Source organism: Neoarius graeffei, chromosome 15 (genome assembly GCF_027579695.1).
Source record: "Neoarius graeffei isolate fNeoGra1 chromosome 15, fNeoGra1.pri, whole genome shotgun sequence".
NCBI classification, from domain to species: domain Eukaryota; kingdom Metazoa; phylum Chordata; class Actinopteri; order Siluriformes; family Ariidae; genus Neoarius; species Neoarius graeffei.
Genome location: NC_083583.1, coordinates 26875911 through 26891598, shown reverse-complemented (window position 1 = coordinate 26891598; position 15688 = coordinate 26875911). Strand labels below are relative to the sequence as shown.

Here is a 15688-nt window from a genome sequence, read left to right as displayed (position 1 = left end):
CCAACAAGGTGGGTGTGTGGAGTTTGCATGTTGTCTGCGTGGGTTTCCTCCGGGTGCTCCGGTTTCCCCCACAGATCAAAGACATGCAGTTAGGTTACCATGAGACGGCCTTGGGCTGAAGTGCCCAAGAGTGGTGGCGCACAAGTATGCAGCGGCTTTGCTCTCCTATGATAAGCTAAATTTCGTTGTACATTTGTGCAGTGACAATAAAGACATTCTGTTCTATGATTATTATCAAATTCAGTCATTATCCTATTGTTTTGTTCATGTAATTTTTCTCCTGCTGTGGGCAAATTTGGGCCCAAAGTTCTGTCTTTCTGCACAACACAAACCTAACTAGAGGTGAAAGATAACTAAAATTCCTCACTGTAATTTGGAAGAGAATAAATAGTACTTTGCAAAAGTGGATAAAATAAGATGTCATCCTTATGTACTTTACCCCCAACCTTCTGATTCCACTTAAACTGCCAGAAAACTTATCATTTTTTTTTCTCTTGTTGTACACACTCACTGTCCAGCTTTAATTAACGTTCACATCAAACATCAGAATGGGTTTAAAAAAAAAAAAAGTGATCTTGGTGACTTTGAACATGGCCTGATTGCTGGTGCCTGACAGGCTGGTTTGAGTCATCTAAGACATGTGAAACTATTAAAAGTGAAAAAGGAGAAAGACCTAGGTAAGCATAACAAACAAAATGACATGGGAACTCTTATCTGCATGCAGTCACTGCCAAAGCAAACAAATTACTTGGCTTATAACGACACACTTGTCCTATGCTGACTGATGTGAAAGTAAGGAGAACGTTATATCTTCCCTGGTGAAATCTCAGATGTGCTACACCACTGAAGTGTGGTCCCCTGGCGTTGCACATTTGAAACAGAAAGCTGAAAGGATACAGAGAAGAGCTACATGTTGGATCCTACAAGTCAAGCAAGGAGAACTGTCCTATAAAGAAAGACTTATTCAACTGGATCTGTTACCTCTTACCTATGACCGTGAAGTCAAGGACTTAGTTTTTCTTTATACGGACATGCTGACACTGATACTAGTTTCTTAAAATATGTAAGTCATGTTCGCACACGACGATCCCAGTCTAGTGAAATTAAAGGATATACGCAGAACCTTTATTTTTAAATAAATTTCTGAGTGGATAATATCTCCATCCTTGACTCTTGTATGCTACATAAATGGGAATAAAAAAATATATTTTTGAGAGTTAAAATCGACCACAAAGTTGGCATTTGGGCTGCACCGCTGAGCCAGCCAGCCCTGAGTGTGTGACGTCACAGCGGTAACCGGTTTTAAGGCCAAAACCTTTGACAGCTATAGACCAAAGTCATATAAATAAAAATTTATGGTGAATGTAAGAAGTACCGTTACCGACTTGCTCAACTAAGACTGATTTGACTTCATTGATTGGGGGTTGACTCTCATTAAAACAGGATAGGTGTTATAACTTGTGCAACAGACATGTACATGCATGCATTTTCACTGATAAAACGTAAAAGGCTAATTAAATAAATCAGATGAACTGAGACATTCACATTCTGAAGCAAATTAAATAATCTTATACCGGTAACTTAAACGCACAATACAAGTTACATGTATTAATCTAAATTCAGGTAAACAACGAGTGTTGTTTTTGTTGTTTTGTATCCAAATGAGAGTCAAAGCTTACCCGTCTGTGTTCTCGTTTCTTGAAGGCCTATCTTGTGGCCGATTGTTTTGAAACAATCTGGCTTTCAGTTGTTTGTTCAGTTCTCCGTTCTTTCGCTTCTTCCACGTAAGGGCGAGATGGCAGCAATATCCAGTTTAGAAATCAGGCGGCTGCTCCACTCATTCTCCATTCTCTCCTGCTGACTACTCTGCCATTACTGCTCGGCTCAGGCAATTACTAAAACCCGGGATGGAACGAGATGTCACTGGTTTTAGCAACAACCGCGGGGAGGTCACTGCCTAAGCGATATGTTCCGTCCCGGTTTTTACCAACAACCCTCGGCTCACACTCCGGGAGAACTGGTGCAACTGAACTCATCTCATATCATCATCTCTAGCCGCTTTATCCTGTTCTGCAGGGTCGCAGGCAAGCTGGAGCCTATCCCAGCTGACTATGGGCGAAAGGCGGGGTACACCCTGGACAAGTCGCCAGGTCATCACAGGGCTGACACATAGACAACCATTCACACTCACATTCACACCTACGGTCAATTTAGAGTCGCCAGTTAACCTAACCTGCATGTCTTTGGACTGTGGGGGAAACCGGAGCACCCGGAGGAAACCCACGCGGACACGGGGAGAACATGCAAACTCCACACAGAAAGGCCCTCGCCGGCCACGGGGCTCAAACCCAGGACCTTCTTGCTGTGAGGCGACAGCGCTAACCACTACACCACCGTGTCGCCCACAACTGAACTCACTTTAAAAAATAAAATAAATACTTGTTTTTTTTTCTTTAATTGTTGGTACTGCACCCTCTTTCAATACGGGCTTATAGCCACCGCTTCTCAACACATCAGAGGTCTTGTACGAGTCTTCAGTAAAATGTGCAGAGCAGAGGAGAGACCACTTCGTAGCTGCCCAATGTGCCCGTAAACTTCTCACAAAGCACGTCCAAATCTTTGCAGTTTGAGCATTCTTGGGCCCTGAATGCAACATGAATCCACCGTCTGTCGTGTTGCTGCACCCTCCAGCAACACATCTACGTGGCATGGCGATAAATTGGCTCAAAATGGAGGCTCGGAGTTGCAGTCAGCTCTGTGTTTGAGTATAGCGGAAATGGCGATGAGACCGATAGACTTCCTGTTGTGACGTTACGGACATCAAGGTCATTCACTCAGACCACTACCTATATGAATCACTTTATTCATAAAAATGACTATATTAGATTTACTGTTAACACTTAAAACTATCCCTGTGCCATTCTTGAGGTCTCAAGGCAATTATAAACGAAAGTGAGGCCATGGCTCTGCGTATATGCTTTCAGTACTTAGAAACACATTTTTGTAAAACCGCTACTTTTCAGTCCTCTTTTTTTCAATCGTGGTGCTAAAGTCCGGAACCTCATATGCAAATTAGCTACACCTAGTAATTTCCTAAGTTTAAAGTCTTTCAAGGTTTTTGTTACTAATGTGTACAAGAATCAGTTAATTAATGTTTTTGATATTGGCAGGCCTTGCTCGTGGATTCTCTGTTGTAATTGTGGTTGCCATTGGCAACAGTTTCCTTGTGTTTATCTTTTGCGCAAGTCCTTCGAGATTTTTAACGTTTTAGTAGGGAGGTGCCTTGCATGGGACTCTAGGTCCTGTTCGCTCCTATTCCTTTTGGACCGTTTTTTTTTTTTCATGGTTTCTTTTCATTTGCATGTCTTCTAAATTTGTAGTTTTGTTGTTTGAAGGCCAATAAAGCTGTAAAAAAAAAAAAAAAAGTAGTAGTAGCATTTCAGAAATTGCTTATCTCCTGGGATTCAATTATAACAGTCACAGAGTGGTATAAAAAAACATCCAGTGAGCAGTAGTTCAGCAGGCAGCTGACTGGTTCGAGCTGACAGGAAGGTTATGGTAACTTATAACAACTCTTTGCAACCATAGTGAGCAGAAAAGTATTTCATACCTTACAGCACACTGAAACTTGAGCAGATAGACTCCAACAGCAGAAGCCCATATCTGATTTCACTCCTACCAGCCAAGTACAGGAAGGCACAAGCTCACAGAAATAGGACAGTTGAAAATTGGGCAATGACCATGCAACCGTTTTCCCAGTTGCTCCATAATGTAACTAGCAACTAGCACCATAATTTCCCAAGCTTTCTGCCTTGGATACTAGTTCAGAACATCTTGGTCAGCAAGACACTGGCTAGAATCCTAACAGTCGTGTCCTCTGAACAGAAGTATGGATGCAAAGTCACGTCGAGGTTCTTTTGCATTCCTTAAAGCTGTGAATGAACCAAGTACAAGGCCTGTAGTAATAACTTCATGCTGGCACGTAGGTTACCTTGGATCATGCAAAATAGTGAATGGGAGTTATAGTTTTCCACCAGATTAAGTGCTGAAAGGATACAACGCACACACACCAAGGTGTTTTTCCACTGAGATGTTGTCAGTGCTGGTGTAGGAGTGGGTGACTACTCTCTCTCTCACTTTTTTTTAGGACCACACTCCAATTTTGCAATGGGCAGAACTTTAGTTCATTCATTCTTTGCTGTACAGGAGTGCTACTGCTTAATCCCAAACAGCACTGGTTCTCAGATGGTGAATAGTCAGGGATGTTTGGGGGATTAGTAAAAATACAACATTAGGACAAGAAATGGCATGCAAGGATGTGATCTGCCACAGTTGTAAGTAAAGCCGTATTGTGGAACGCCCACGTATGATTATGTAATGGCTCATCTTTCTCACACACTTGAAAAGTTTTGCTAGAGAACCGAATGAGAAGTCGTGCCAATACAATGTCAGTGGTTAAGGCGTATCAGTGATTCATCACTTGGTTGTAGAATTTCATTAAAGAACGGCACACTTTGATGTACTTTCTCAGAAATGAGTTATAAGGGCGAATGGACAGTGGGACATGTCTCTACTGATGGATCCTTTTGAATCATTAAAGTGATTGCGCAACCACATATGTACTATCTGTGCGCTTGTAATACACATCGTTTTAAGATGTCTGATTTCTATCAGCACATCATGCCTCCTTTATGAATGTGATTTAAGAGGTCATGTTGTGCCCAAGGCTAAGTTCAGGTCAATCAGTGAAGAACCAAGCCAGCAGCAAAGAGCTTAATCCTACATTAAACAATCCATTGAAAAGCTTATATCAAGCATTCGTGGCTCCCTAAAGGCCCAACTGATGAGATTCAGTAAGTAGAACACATTATTTCTCAACCCACAGGAAAACTTATTTAAGACTGTGATTTTTTTTTTTTTAATCTATAGAAAAACAAATGACATTTTAATGTATTAATTAAAAATGACTTAGGGGGAAAATGGAGCATCATCTTAAGCATTTAAATACAATACGTTCAAGAGGCAAATGGAACAAGCATAATGCTTATTCTACACTGATATTAAAATATTCAGCAAATGCTTGCAAAGTCATGCCCTGTGTCCGAAATCCCTTACTCATTCACTACTCCCTACTCACTATCTAGCAGGCTTGTCGTACTTGAGTCTGACTCATGCCCTAATCTTAAGGACTCGTTACTTGACTTGGACTTGTGCATTAACTGCATTCGGACTCGTAAATTGGAGATGAAGACTCTGATTTTTTCTTTATTTTTTATAACGTCTTAATAATTTGGCATAAGATATTTATATCTACATTAATTTTTATCCTAACTTCCTGCAACAGAATGCACATTCACCTGTTCATACATCCTGTTCAGGAACAGACTAACGTTAATGGCGCTAAAATGCCTGGAGACAGTGGTCGAATTGTAAAATCAAACCGGGGGGATGGTGACATTTTTAGTCGTGTGTCGACCCATCAGTCGGTCCGTTGGTGGGAAACTGGTTTGCTTTTAGGAGGGTTTGCACACAACGTAGGTCTGTGGACCTTGTTCATTTACCAGAGATACAGTATTTTGTGCTGATAAAGTGTGTAGTACACACTGTGTACCCTTTTTATTGTTGTAAAAAACATAATACACTGCTATTTTACTGTAAAACATGCACAGTGTGGATGTCATGTGTCATATTTAGTCAGTCTCCTGGCTGACATACCACATTCTCCATATTAGAGTGAAATGCAGATGACAAATTTGAAGTGTAACTTTATATGGTAGGCTCCTTTTAAATCGTTTGGTAAATAATTTATTAAAACCTCAGCAGGCAATGTAAATGAACAACTGAATCTTTTCATATCAAGTCAATAGAATTTTTATTCAAAGCTGAACATTGGGAACATTGAGTTAAATACAGAGGTAGGTAGGGAACCAATAAGCTAAAACAAGCAACAGTACATTGTAAATCAGCCTTACATGTTGTGACCGGCTCTCTAATGAGGCAATGAAGCCTTCAAAACTGCTAGTGTCGTTTATTTTAGCCTTCCTGTCTTGAATAACACTTTCTGTTGCCTGAAGAATAACAATCGAACGTCCAGGCTGATTAAATTAATGGCCTTATACAAGAAATCAAAGCTAACATGAACCTGAGTAAGCTATCGATAGCTGGCTAGACTCCAAACTAACATTCATTATGATAGCTGTGTTGTTATCCGCCGCCCACAAATCAGGCTCCATATCGGGAACTTTACAGCATGATAGTGGGCTCACAGAAACTGTGACTGATATTCATAACTCTTGACTTACCTCCTGAAATGTTTTTTCTTGCGATCTTAAATCCGAACTTGCTTAGGTCTTGCTGTCCACTCCGCTTGGCCATGATGCTGCAATCCGCTGCTGTCACCGACGCCGAATGAAATAAAAAATAACGGAACCCCAACTGAATGTCACCTCCTCAAACGCTTCGCTTGCGCGTGCCATCTCTCGCGGTAGCTTATTGTATGCTCAGTTTCAGCAAAGCTACGTGGAATGGCATTTCTAATTCCAACGTTAAATAGAAGTAATGTCCACATTTATTGATAAAATTGCTCAAGGGAAGGGAGGGGGGATGCCCGTTTTAGAAGGGGGATGATTTTGACCATTTTTTATTCCAGGGGGGATGGCATCCCCCCCATCCCCCCTCAACTCGAGTACAGCCTGGAGAGAACACCCCTGGGATCATCCGCTTAGCTTATACAGACTTCTCGTGCAGTGGGAAAAAATGCACTGCTCTGTGTTCCATATGTAGAAGAACTATCGAGGAGATGACGGGGACAACCTCGAACTTCAATCATCATTTGGCAAGACTCCACTCAGAGAAGGAAGTGACACGCTATGTTCATTGCTCTCTTGATAGCGGGGCTTGCTGAGCGATGAACTAGCTAGTGTTAACCCTCTCTCATGTTATTTGCCCTGTTGATAGTGGGCGGGGCTTGCTGACCGATGAACAAGCTTTTTATCTGTAGCCTGTTAACTAAAATGGGGCGGTCGAGCAGTAACGTTAGTCCGACACAGTAGCAGAGACGCTTTCACATAAAGGCAACAACAGCCACCATCAAATGATGCAGTTGGAGTCTTGTTCTCGGACTCGACTCGAAATTTTCTTGAATGACTTGCACTTGACTCGGACTTGAACACTGGGGACTTGAGACTGGACTCGGGCTCGAGGTTTAGTGACTCGACTACAACACTGCTATCTAGAGAATTCTATATAGAGGACTATAGTGAGCTCATTGGTAAAATGAAAAAATACTTTCGGACACTACTCCGCTGCGCCGTTATTTACATCATTGCTTTCGCACAATTAAAACGTGCCAGATCAGTCGGCTGGTGGGTTTTCAAAATAATAAATACATGCATGTATTTCTGTGATAAATCCATATTATACTGAGCGTATTTCCCACATTAATCAGTACAAAGTACTTTGTGTCTGCTGCATCTTTCAGTTCTTTTAAATCAAAGCTGAATACTTTCTTCTTTGCTGCTGCCTTTTATTAAATCAAACTTGAGGCTTTTGATTAATTCCTCGCTTTGCACTGTAACTTTTATTCTGTCGTCTGTCATTTTTCTTTCAGCGCAACCGCAATGCATGATGATGTATATTGTGACCATTGGTTGGACACTACTTCTCATGGTGCATTGTGGGATACTATGAGTCCATTATATAGGGTGTACTGTAATAATTCTCACTATGCATTCAGACAGCACTACAAAATGACGAACTCACTATATAGTGAGTGATTTCGGACACAGCGATTATCACGCTTGACATAAATACAATTCAGTGACTGATTTTTCTACTATATTAAAGTTGCAGTTTATATAAAGATACACTATATACAGTGTGAAAACTACAGGCTTTCCTGAACTAAAATATCTTTTAGTTTTTCTTTCTGCATGTGTCTTAAATAACAGTAAAGTTAGAGCATTTTTAACGTTCATTGCCCCCAAGTGAAAAGGAAGAAACATTTCATTCCAACAGCGCTGACAAACACACCAACACAACCTATGGATTAATTTCTTTTGCATTAAGTTAATGTGATCATTCATTCAATGATCTTTAGGTTTTTAACCTGATCAGGTTTGCAGTGGATCTGGAGCCTGTCCCGAAAACACTGGGCATAAGCTCAGAGAGTTCACCCTAAATGGGGTGCCATTCACAACTCATTTAGAACTAAGAGTAATTTAGTTTCAGCCAACCTTGCATGTTTTTTAGGAGGTGGGAGGAAACCGGCGAACCTGGAGGAAATCCAAGCACACACAAGAGAGAATGTGCAAAACCTCACATAGACAGTAACCCCAGGGTCCCAGGTTCAATCCGGAACTTGGGAGTTATGAGGCAGCAATACGCTTAATCAATAAAACATAAAAGTAATAAATATTACTGAAAATTATAGCTATCTTTATACCAACCTACCTACCATGATCTTTGCAGGAAACCGAGATAAGTTTAGAAATCAGTAAAAATATTTCTGTTCTGGTGGAATTTATGGTTACTTCATGTTGTGATGAAGTTATAGGCCAAAAAAAAACACAATTTTGGTCTATTGGCCAAAATGCAGCCATAGCAGTATGTTCTAGGTTTTCCTAGACCACATCACCAACACAATCTCCACTAACTTTATGCAAATTAAATCAATCTGGTGTTTCATGTGGCATGGGTCTCATTATGCGTCATGCCCATGGTCACACAGAAAGGATACAGGTCATTTTGTCCAATAGTTAAGGCATTTCATCCAAAGCCTTTTTCATATGCACTATCAGTAATTTTATATTTCAGGTATTTGTTTGTTCGAAAAAAGTAGGAATTCTCAATGGAATTTGACCGAAGTAAAATATATTTTTGCAAAATGTAAACGAAACCGAGGTGGCACGGTGGTGTAGTGGTTAGCACTGTTGCCTCACAGCAAGAAGGTTCTGGGTTTGAGCCCAACGGCCTACGTAGGCCTTTCTGTATGGAGTTAGCATGTTCTCCCCGTGTCTGCATGGGTTTCCTCCGGATGCTCTGGTTTCCCCCACAGTCCAAAGACATGCAGGTTAGGCTAATTGATGGCTCTAAATTGACTGTAGGTGTGAATGGTTGTTTGTCTCTATGTGTCAGCCCTGCGATGACCTGGCGACTTGTCCAGGGTATACCCCGCCTCTCACCCATAGTCAGCAGGGAGAGGCTCCAGCTTGCCCGCAACCCTGCACAGGATAAGCGGTTACAGATAATGGATGGATAGATGGAAAACAAAACTGGAAATGATGGGAATCAGCGAGTGTCAACTTCAGGCGCGTTCGACTAGGGCTGCTTGTGGGGAGAGATCGTTTTTATTAGACTAAATTACATAGAAAATCTATACCCGCACTTGCCAGATATCCTTGGCAAGTGTGAGATATGATATCCAAATATGAGAAAACATGCATTTTTTCAGTCTTCATATAGGCACACTGATGCCTCTTGATCATGTGCAGGCGAGCCTCATTAACAGCACGAGTGTGAGAGTCCGCTCAGCGTGCGCGCAGTCCGGAGTGCACCCGAGCGGACTCTCGCACGTGCGCTGTTAATGAGGCTCGCCTGCACATGATCAAGAGGCATCAGTGTGCCTATTTGAAGAATGAGAAAATGCACATTCAGTGTGAAGTATTACACCACATCAGTACGCATTACTGAGCCTAATTTTCCCGTGTAGATTCCCTGGGTTTCCGATCCTGTTTACAGTTCTTAGTTTCTGTTTTTGTCTTTGCCTGATTTAGCCCATTTGTTCCTCGCCTGACCTTTTGATAGTTTCACATTTACGAAATTGCCTGCCGTTTTGGATTGTTTGCCTGTGTTTTTTTGATAGAGCTTAATGCATTCTCTTAAATGAATTATGGTGTGTTTATATCTCCATCTTATCGCACGTATAAAATAATTGATAGTATGTATGAAAAAGGCTTTGGACAAAATGTCTCAACTATTGGACGAAGTGTCCTCATCCCCACAGAAAGTGACTTTATGTGGTCCTACATACCCCCCAAAAAAGACATCTAAAAGAATCAGGAAATAACTGCATTGGATGAAACTTAACTTTGCTACTAAAATACTCTAAAGTGCATTGAATGGGAGATAAATATTAGTTGAAATGTGTATGAGCATTCAGTGGAACATAAATGTGTCTGGAATTGGATTAAATTTAAGAAACATGAACAAAGATGTCCAAAAACATATATATAGTATAGCTAGCCTTTTCAAAACGACACCTCAGCAACAACTAAACATGCTTGGATTTTAGTGACACCCCTAAAAAGACAGCAAAAGCTCACAAAGGAATCATTTTGCTTCACTGCAATGAATGTGAATGTACTGTAGATTGAAGTGTTGCAAAAAAAACTCCACTTAATTCAGTAGTCATTATCGACGGTGGACATGTTGCTCCTGAGATTGGCAGCATCAACGTTGCATTAAGTACAAATCATAGTAGTGATTCATTTAATAATAGTAAATTGTATGCAGGAGTGGGAAAGTCGAGAGGAAAATCTGATTTCACACAGCTGGGGGAAACTGTCGTCAAAATTAACACCAGCAGATGGTTGATCCCTGTGCAAGAAGCAGGGCATAGTCGTGATCACTTTCAAATGGACTGCAGCGCTAAACCAATAAAGCCAATAAAGAAGCAGCACGTCATAGCAGCCTGATCACACTACCCTTTGTTACAGGACCAACTAATCTAAAAGCCCTGATTCACCCACCTCGATGTAATAGTACGATGCTTCAGAAGGCCCTTATAAGCTAAATCACATGTGCCTGATTATGGTTTGGAGCTAATTCCAAAGGAAGGATGATCTCCAAGAGCGTGGCAATTGGCCTTCGCTTTTCACCAGCTTCCCAGAAAAGAGCGTCTTGTATTTCTAGGAAGAGTCCACAATATTTATTTCGAGCATTTTCAAGAACATTTATACACATCCCCTCATCTCTGTCTCTCTCTCTCTGTCTTGTGTACCCTCTCTCCCCTTTCTCCCCCCTCTCTCCTTCACTCAGGGCCCTGGTGGAAGCTGCGCTGGTTGCAAAGGACACTGTTGTATGTGGCTTTCGTAATGAAAACATGGCCTGGTGCCTGGCTGTCTGGAGGGGCTGGGGAGGCCACGAGCTCGAGCTCTTCTACCAGTCCTATGAGGAGCTTGGCCGTTTGGAGACCAACATGAGGAAAAGAAGGTAGCTGTGTGTAAGCGTGAGCGTGTGTGCACTGCAGAGCAGAATCGCAGCACTGTGTGGTTAAAGCTGACTTTAGGGAATACACACATATGTAAAGGTAAAAGGACTCAACTATGGGCAATGAGTGGACCTGTGCACTAGATACTACACACGTACACAAGCCTCGGATTGAGAGGATATACTGGAGACATGGATTCGGAGGCCTCGATATGCAAACAGACACAACATACACAGTTGCCATATGAGCTTACATACACATCGTCTATACATTTTTGGACTGTATCTCCAAACACACACACACACCATTATACTGGCGGAATCAGAGACATTAGTGAAGAGAACTGACATCAGTGCTATGTTCATGACAGGGAAGCTACATTAACGCCAGCACTGGGAGTGTGTGTGTGTGTGTGTGTAGCACAGCAAATTAATCAGCAAACCAAGAGACCTGAGACTAGAGCGCTCCTTTAACAGCAGCTCAGCTGTATTGGATGTGTCTCTGACTGAGGGCCAAGTTAGTATTTGTACTTCAAATTATGACCAGCAATAAGCAGTCCTGATTTAACCTTGTCTTCCCCAGAGCAACTTCTTTATACACTGAAGCCAAGCTAGTGGCCAGCGGCTAGCCAGTAGTAATGGACTATGGGATTTAATCTGAACTCGAAGTGAGTTCACAGATTTTAGAATGATTTGGTGGAAAATGACCTTTGCAGGTTTTTCTTCTTATCGCGAATATAATCGATCGTCCAAGCCATGATTAGTGTCCGACATTTTCTTTTTTAGTTTTGCACAGGAGCAATGAGGCTATTGGAGGTAAGAAGTAATAAAATCTATCTTGCCCAAAATCTTTTTACAAAGTAAATATTTGCAGCATCCATCAAACCACATGCAGCTCTTAGGGAAATCACAGAGACTTTTGAACGTAGTTTGGGACACAATACAACTTTCATCCAAGGCAATCAGGGTTGCACTTGGTGCAATTTGGTACTATTTAAATTCGTAAGGTTTACGATTAAAATCGTAAGGCCCAGCCTTCCAGGGTTTGAAAGTGCAATTGTTCTGGAAAGTTCGTGATCAAGAAGAAGCCTTTATTTGTCACATGTACACAAGCACAGCAAAATTCCTCCTCTACATTTAACCCATCTGAAACAGTAAACACACACACACACACACAAGTGAGCAATGAGCGCACACACATACCCCGAGCAGTAGGCAGCTATGCTACAGCACCCAGGGATCAGTTGGGGGTTAGGTGCCTTGCTCAAAGGCACTTCAGCCATTATACAGAGGAAAGAGTAAGTGCTGTTCATTTACTCAACTCCCTTCACATTTTTCCTGCTGGTTCCGGGAATCAAACTGGCGACCCTTTGGGTCCAAGGCTGCTTCGCTAATCTTCAGGCCATGGCTGCCCCCATGATAATATATACACACTGGTGACAAATTATCAGTTTGTAAATGTTATTTTACAAAATCTTTTATTCAAAAGTGAGATTATGTATCGTAACAATGTCACAGTTTTTGAAGCAAAGCTCTGGACATGGTGCACATGTTACAGAAACGATAGCTATATTAGAGCTCCAGTGCAAAACTGAAAAAAAAAAAAAGCAGATGTTGAACCCTAAACATGACTTAACTGATTTACTACATTTGGATTAGAAAATCACATACATTCTTTTGTGAAATCATTCTTTGAATACCTCTACACTAGCAGAAATACCAGCATGTTAGCTTTTACTATTGTAAATATGTAACAGAATTTTTGTAAACAATTGACTGTATGGTATTTATTATGGTCTATACATCTGCATGTGTAAATAGATTGTTACTGTATTGTAAATTTGAATAAAACCGAGCTGACTCCTATCAGGCTTTTGTTGCATTCTTGAATTATTAATCAAATTTCTCGAACATTCAGTAACTGATATAAGCTTACATAACACAAGACGTACATTGTGTGTTGCATGTACAAACATACAACAAAGCTCCAGTGTGTGGTGTAAGAAGAAGAAGCCTTTATTTGTCACATGCACACTCAAGCACAGTGAAATTCATCCTCTGCATTTAACCCATCTGAAGCAGTGAACACATGCGTGCACACAAGTGAGCACACACACACACCCAGAGCAGTAGGCAGCCATACTACAGCGCCTGGGGAGCAGTTAGGGGTTAGGTACCTTGCTCAAGGGCACTTCCGCCCAAGGCCGCCCCATGTTAATCTAACTGCATGTCTTTGGACTGTGGAGGAGAGAACATGCAAACTCCACACAGAGAGGCCCCCGTCGGCTGCTGGGTTCCAACCCAGAACCTTCTTGCTGTGAGGCGACAGTGATAACCACTACACCACCATGTAGTGCAGATTAGTGTAAACTACTACTTTAAACATTTAAGGAACAGAATACTACATGGCAGACTGTTATAGGAAAATAATCAAAGCCTGAGTGATATGATGTGAAGTAGATTTTGAAATTGTATAATATCTTAAGCTACTTATGTAGTGTTATAACTACGATGCAAATTATTCTTTCCAAAGCTTTATGATTTCGTAAGTTTTTCAAAGTAGCAGTGTCGTACAATTACTACATTACACTTTCATAAGTATTTGGGGTTTTTTTATGGTTTCCAAAGTTTTGCAGTTGATGATTTACTTAAGTTTGTAACTACTATTTTTTTTTCTCCTGTATTGTTAATATGATCGGTTTTATATATGCATCATTTAATTTTTTCCTGGTCTCTATTTGTTGTAATTTTACTGTAGATAGTAGTTTAGACAGAATATTCAGTAGAAGAAGAGCCACCCAGTGGAATTTATTGAATAAAGGCATTATTATTATTAATTTTTTTTTATGTTTACATATTCAGATTTTTTTTCACAAAATTTCGTATTTCTATATAGTTTTGTGTATATACTGTATATCCAGCCAAATTTTAGATTATTAATGTACCTATGTACACAAGTCTGAGACACGCCTTTGTTACATTTGCATGATGCTTTTGAAGTTTAAAATTTATTATCTCATCTCATCTCATTATCTCTAGCCGCTTTATCCTTCTACAGGGTCGCAGGCAAGCTGGAGCCTATCCCAGCTGACTACGGGCGAAAGGCGGGGTACACCCTGGACAAGTCGCCAGGTCATCACAGGGCTGACACATAGACACAGACAACCATTCACACTCACATTCACACCTACGGTCAATTTAGAGTCACCAGTTAACCTAACCTGCATGTCTTTGGACTGTGGGGGAAACCGGAGCACCCGGAGGAAACCCACGCGGACACGGGGAGAACATGCAAACTCCGCACAGAAAGGCCCTCGCCGGCCACGGGGCTCGAACCCAGGACCTTCTTGCTGTGAGGCGACAGCGCTAACCACTACACCACCGTGCCGCCCAAATTTATTATTATTATTATTATTATTATTAAAGTAGATTCTTCCCTGGTAGGAGCACATCCTAAAGTGAATGTATGAGTGATTTTATACCACAGCAACTTGTCAGTGATTACAATCTTAATTAATTAACGGATTGATTAATTGCCTATATGTATGTATGTATGCATGTATGTATTTTATGTCAGTTTTAATCATTTCTCAGTTTTTTACAAAAGTTCCTGTAACAAATATAAGGCATTTCCTCACCAGCCTCTTTATTCTGTCCCCTGATGAAGTGAACAAGACAAAAGAGTGCAGCTTGTCCGAGTTACTGAGAAAACTCAAAGCCCTCCATCTGAATCAGAAAATTTAAAGGTACAGCTTTACCTCTGCATGTTCAAAAGCTCTCATGCACACAAGCACATTAATATAAGCCTTGCAGATGGAGCTACTGAGTGGCATGGTGGTGTAGTGGTTAGCACTGTTGCCTCACAGCAAGAAGGTCCTGGGTTCGAGCCCAGCAGCCAGCGAGAGCCTTTCTGTGTGGAGTTTGCATGTTCTCCCCATGTCTGTGTGGGTTTCCTCCGGGTGCTCTGGTTTACCCTACAGTCCAAAGCAGGTTAGGTTGATTGATGGCTCTAAATTGTGAGTGTGAATGGTTGTCTGTGTCTATGTGTCAGCCCTGTGATGACCTGGCGACTCGTCCAGGGTGTACCCCGCCTTTCGCCCATAGTCAGCTGGGATAGGCTCCAGCTTGCCTGCGACCCTGTAGAAGGATAAAGCGGCTAGAGATAATGGATGGATGGAGCTACTGCCTGTGCTGCTGTTCTAGAAAATTCATCAACTGACCAATCACAATCAAGCATTCACCAACGCTTTAGTATAAAAGAAATGAACATGAGTGTTAATAAGTAAAGCATGTTATTAGATGTCTTGCATATTAGGTTAATATTGTGTTTATTTTGAAACGCATCTCCCCTCTGCCTGTAAAACCAGGGCCGTGTCCTAGCACATGTGAAGAGCTGTAGCTATCTTTCATCCAGTTTAAACACACACCCAGGGCTGCATGTGCTCAATTTCACACACGCACAACCTCATTACTGTCACAC

At 41.4% G+C, this 15688-nt stretch overlaps 1 protein-coding gene across 1 annotated transcript in view; it reads left to right on the top strand.

Moving 5' to 3' along the window:
* The window catches only part of lrrk1 (leucine-rich repeat kinase 1), a 266364-nt gene extending 253290 nt beyond the window's left edge, over positions 1 to 13074 (top strand). Inside the window, exon 34 of the mRNA XM_060941094.1 lies at positions 11038 to 13074. Within this exon, the coding sequence (XP_060797077.1) occupies positions 11038 to 11215 (178 nt within the window). The 3' untranslated portion in view covers positions 11216 to 13074. The remainder of the gene's footprint in view (positions 1 to 11037) is intronic.
* Positions 13075 to 15688: the final 2614 nt, after the last annotated feature.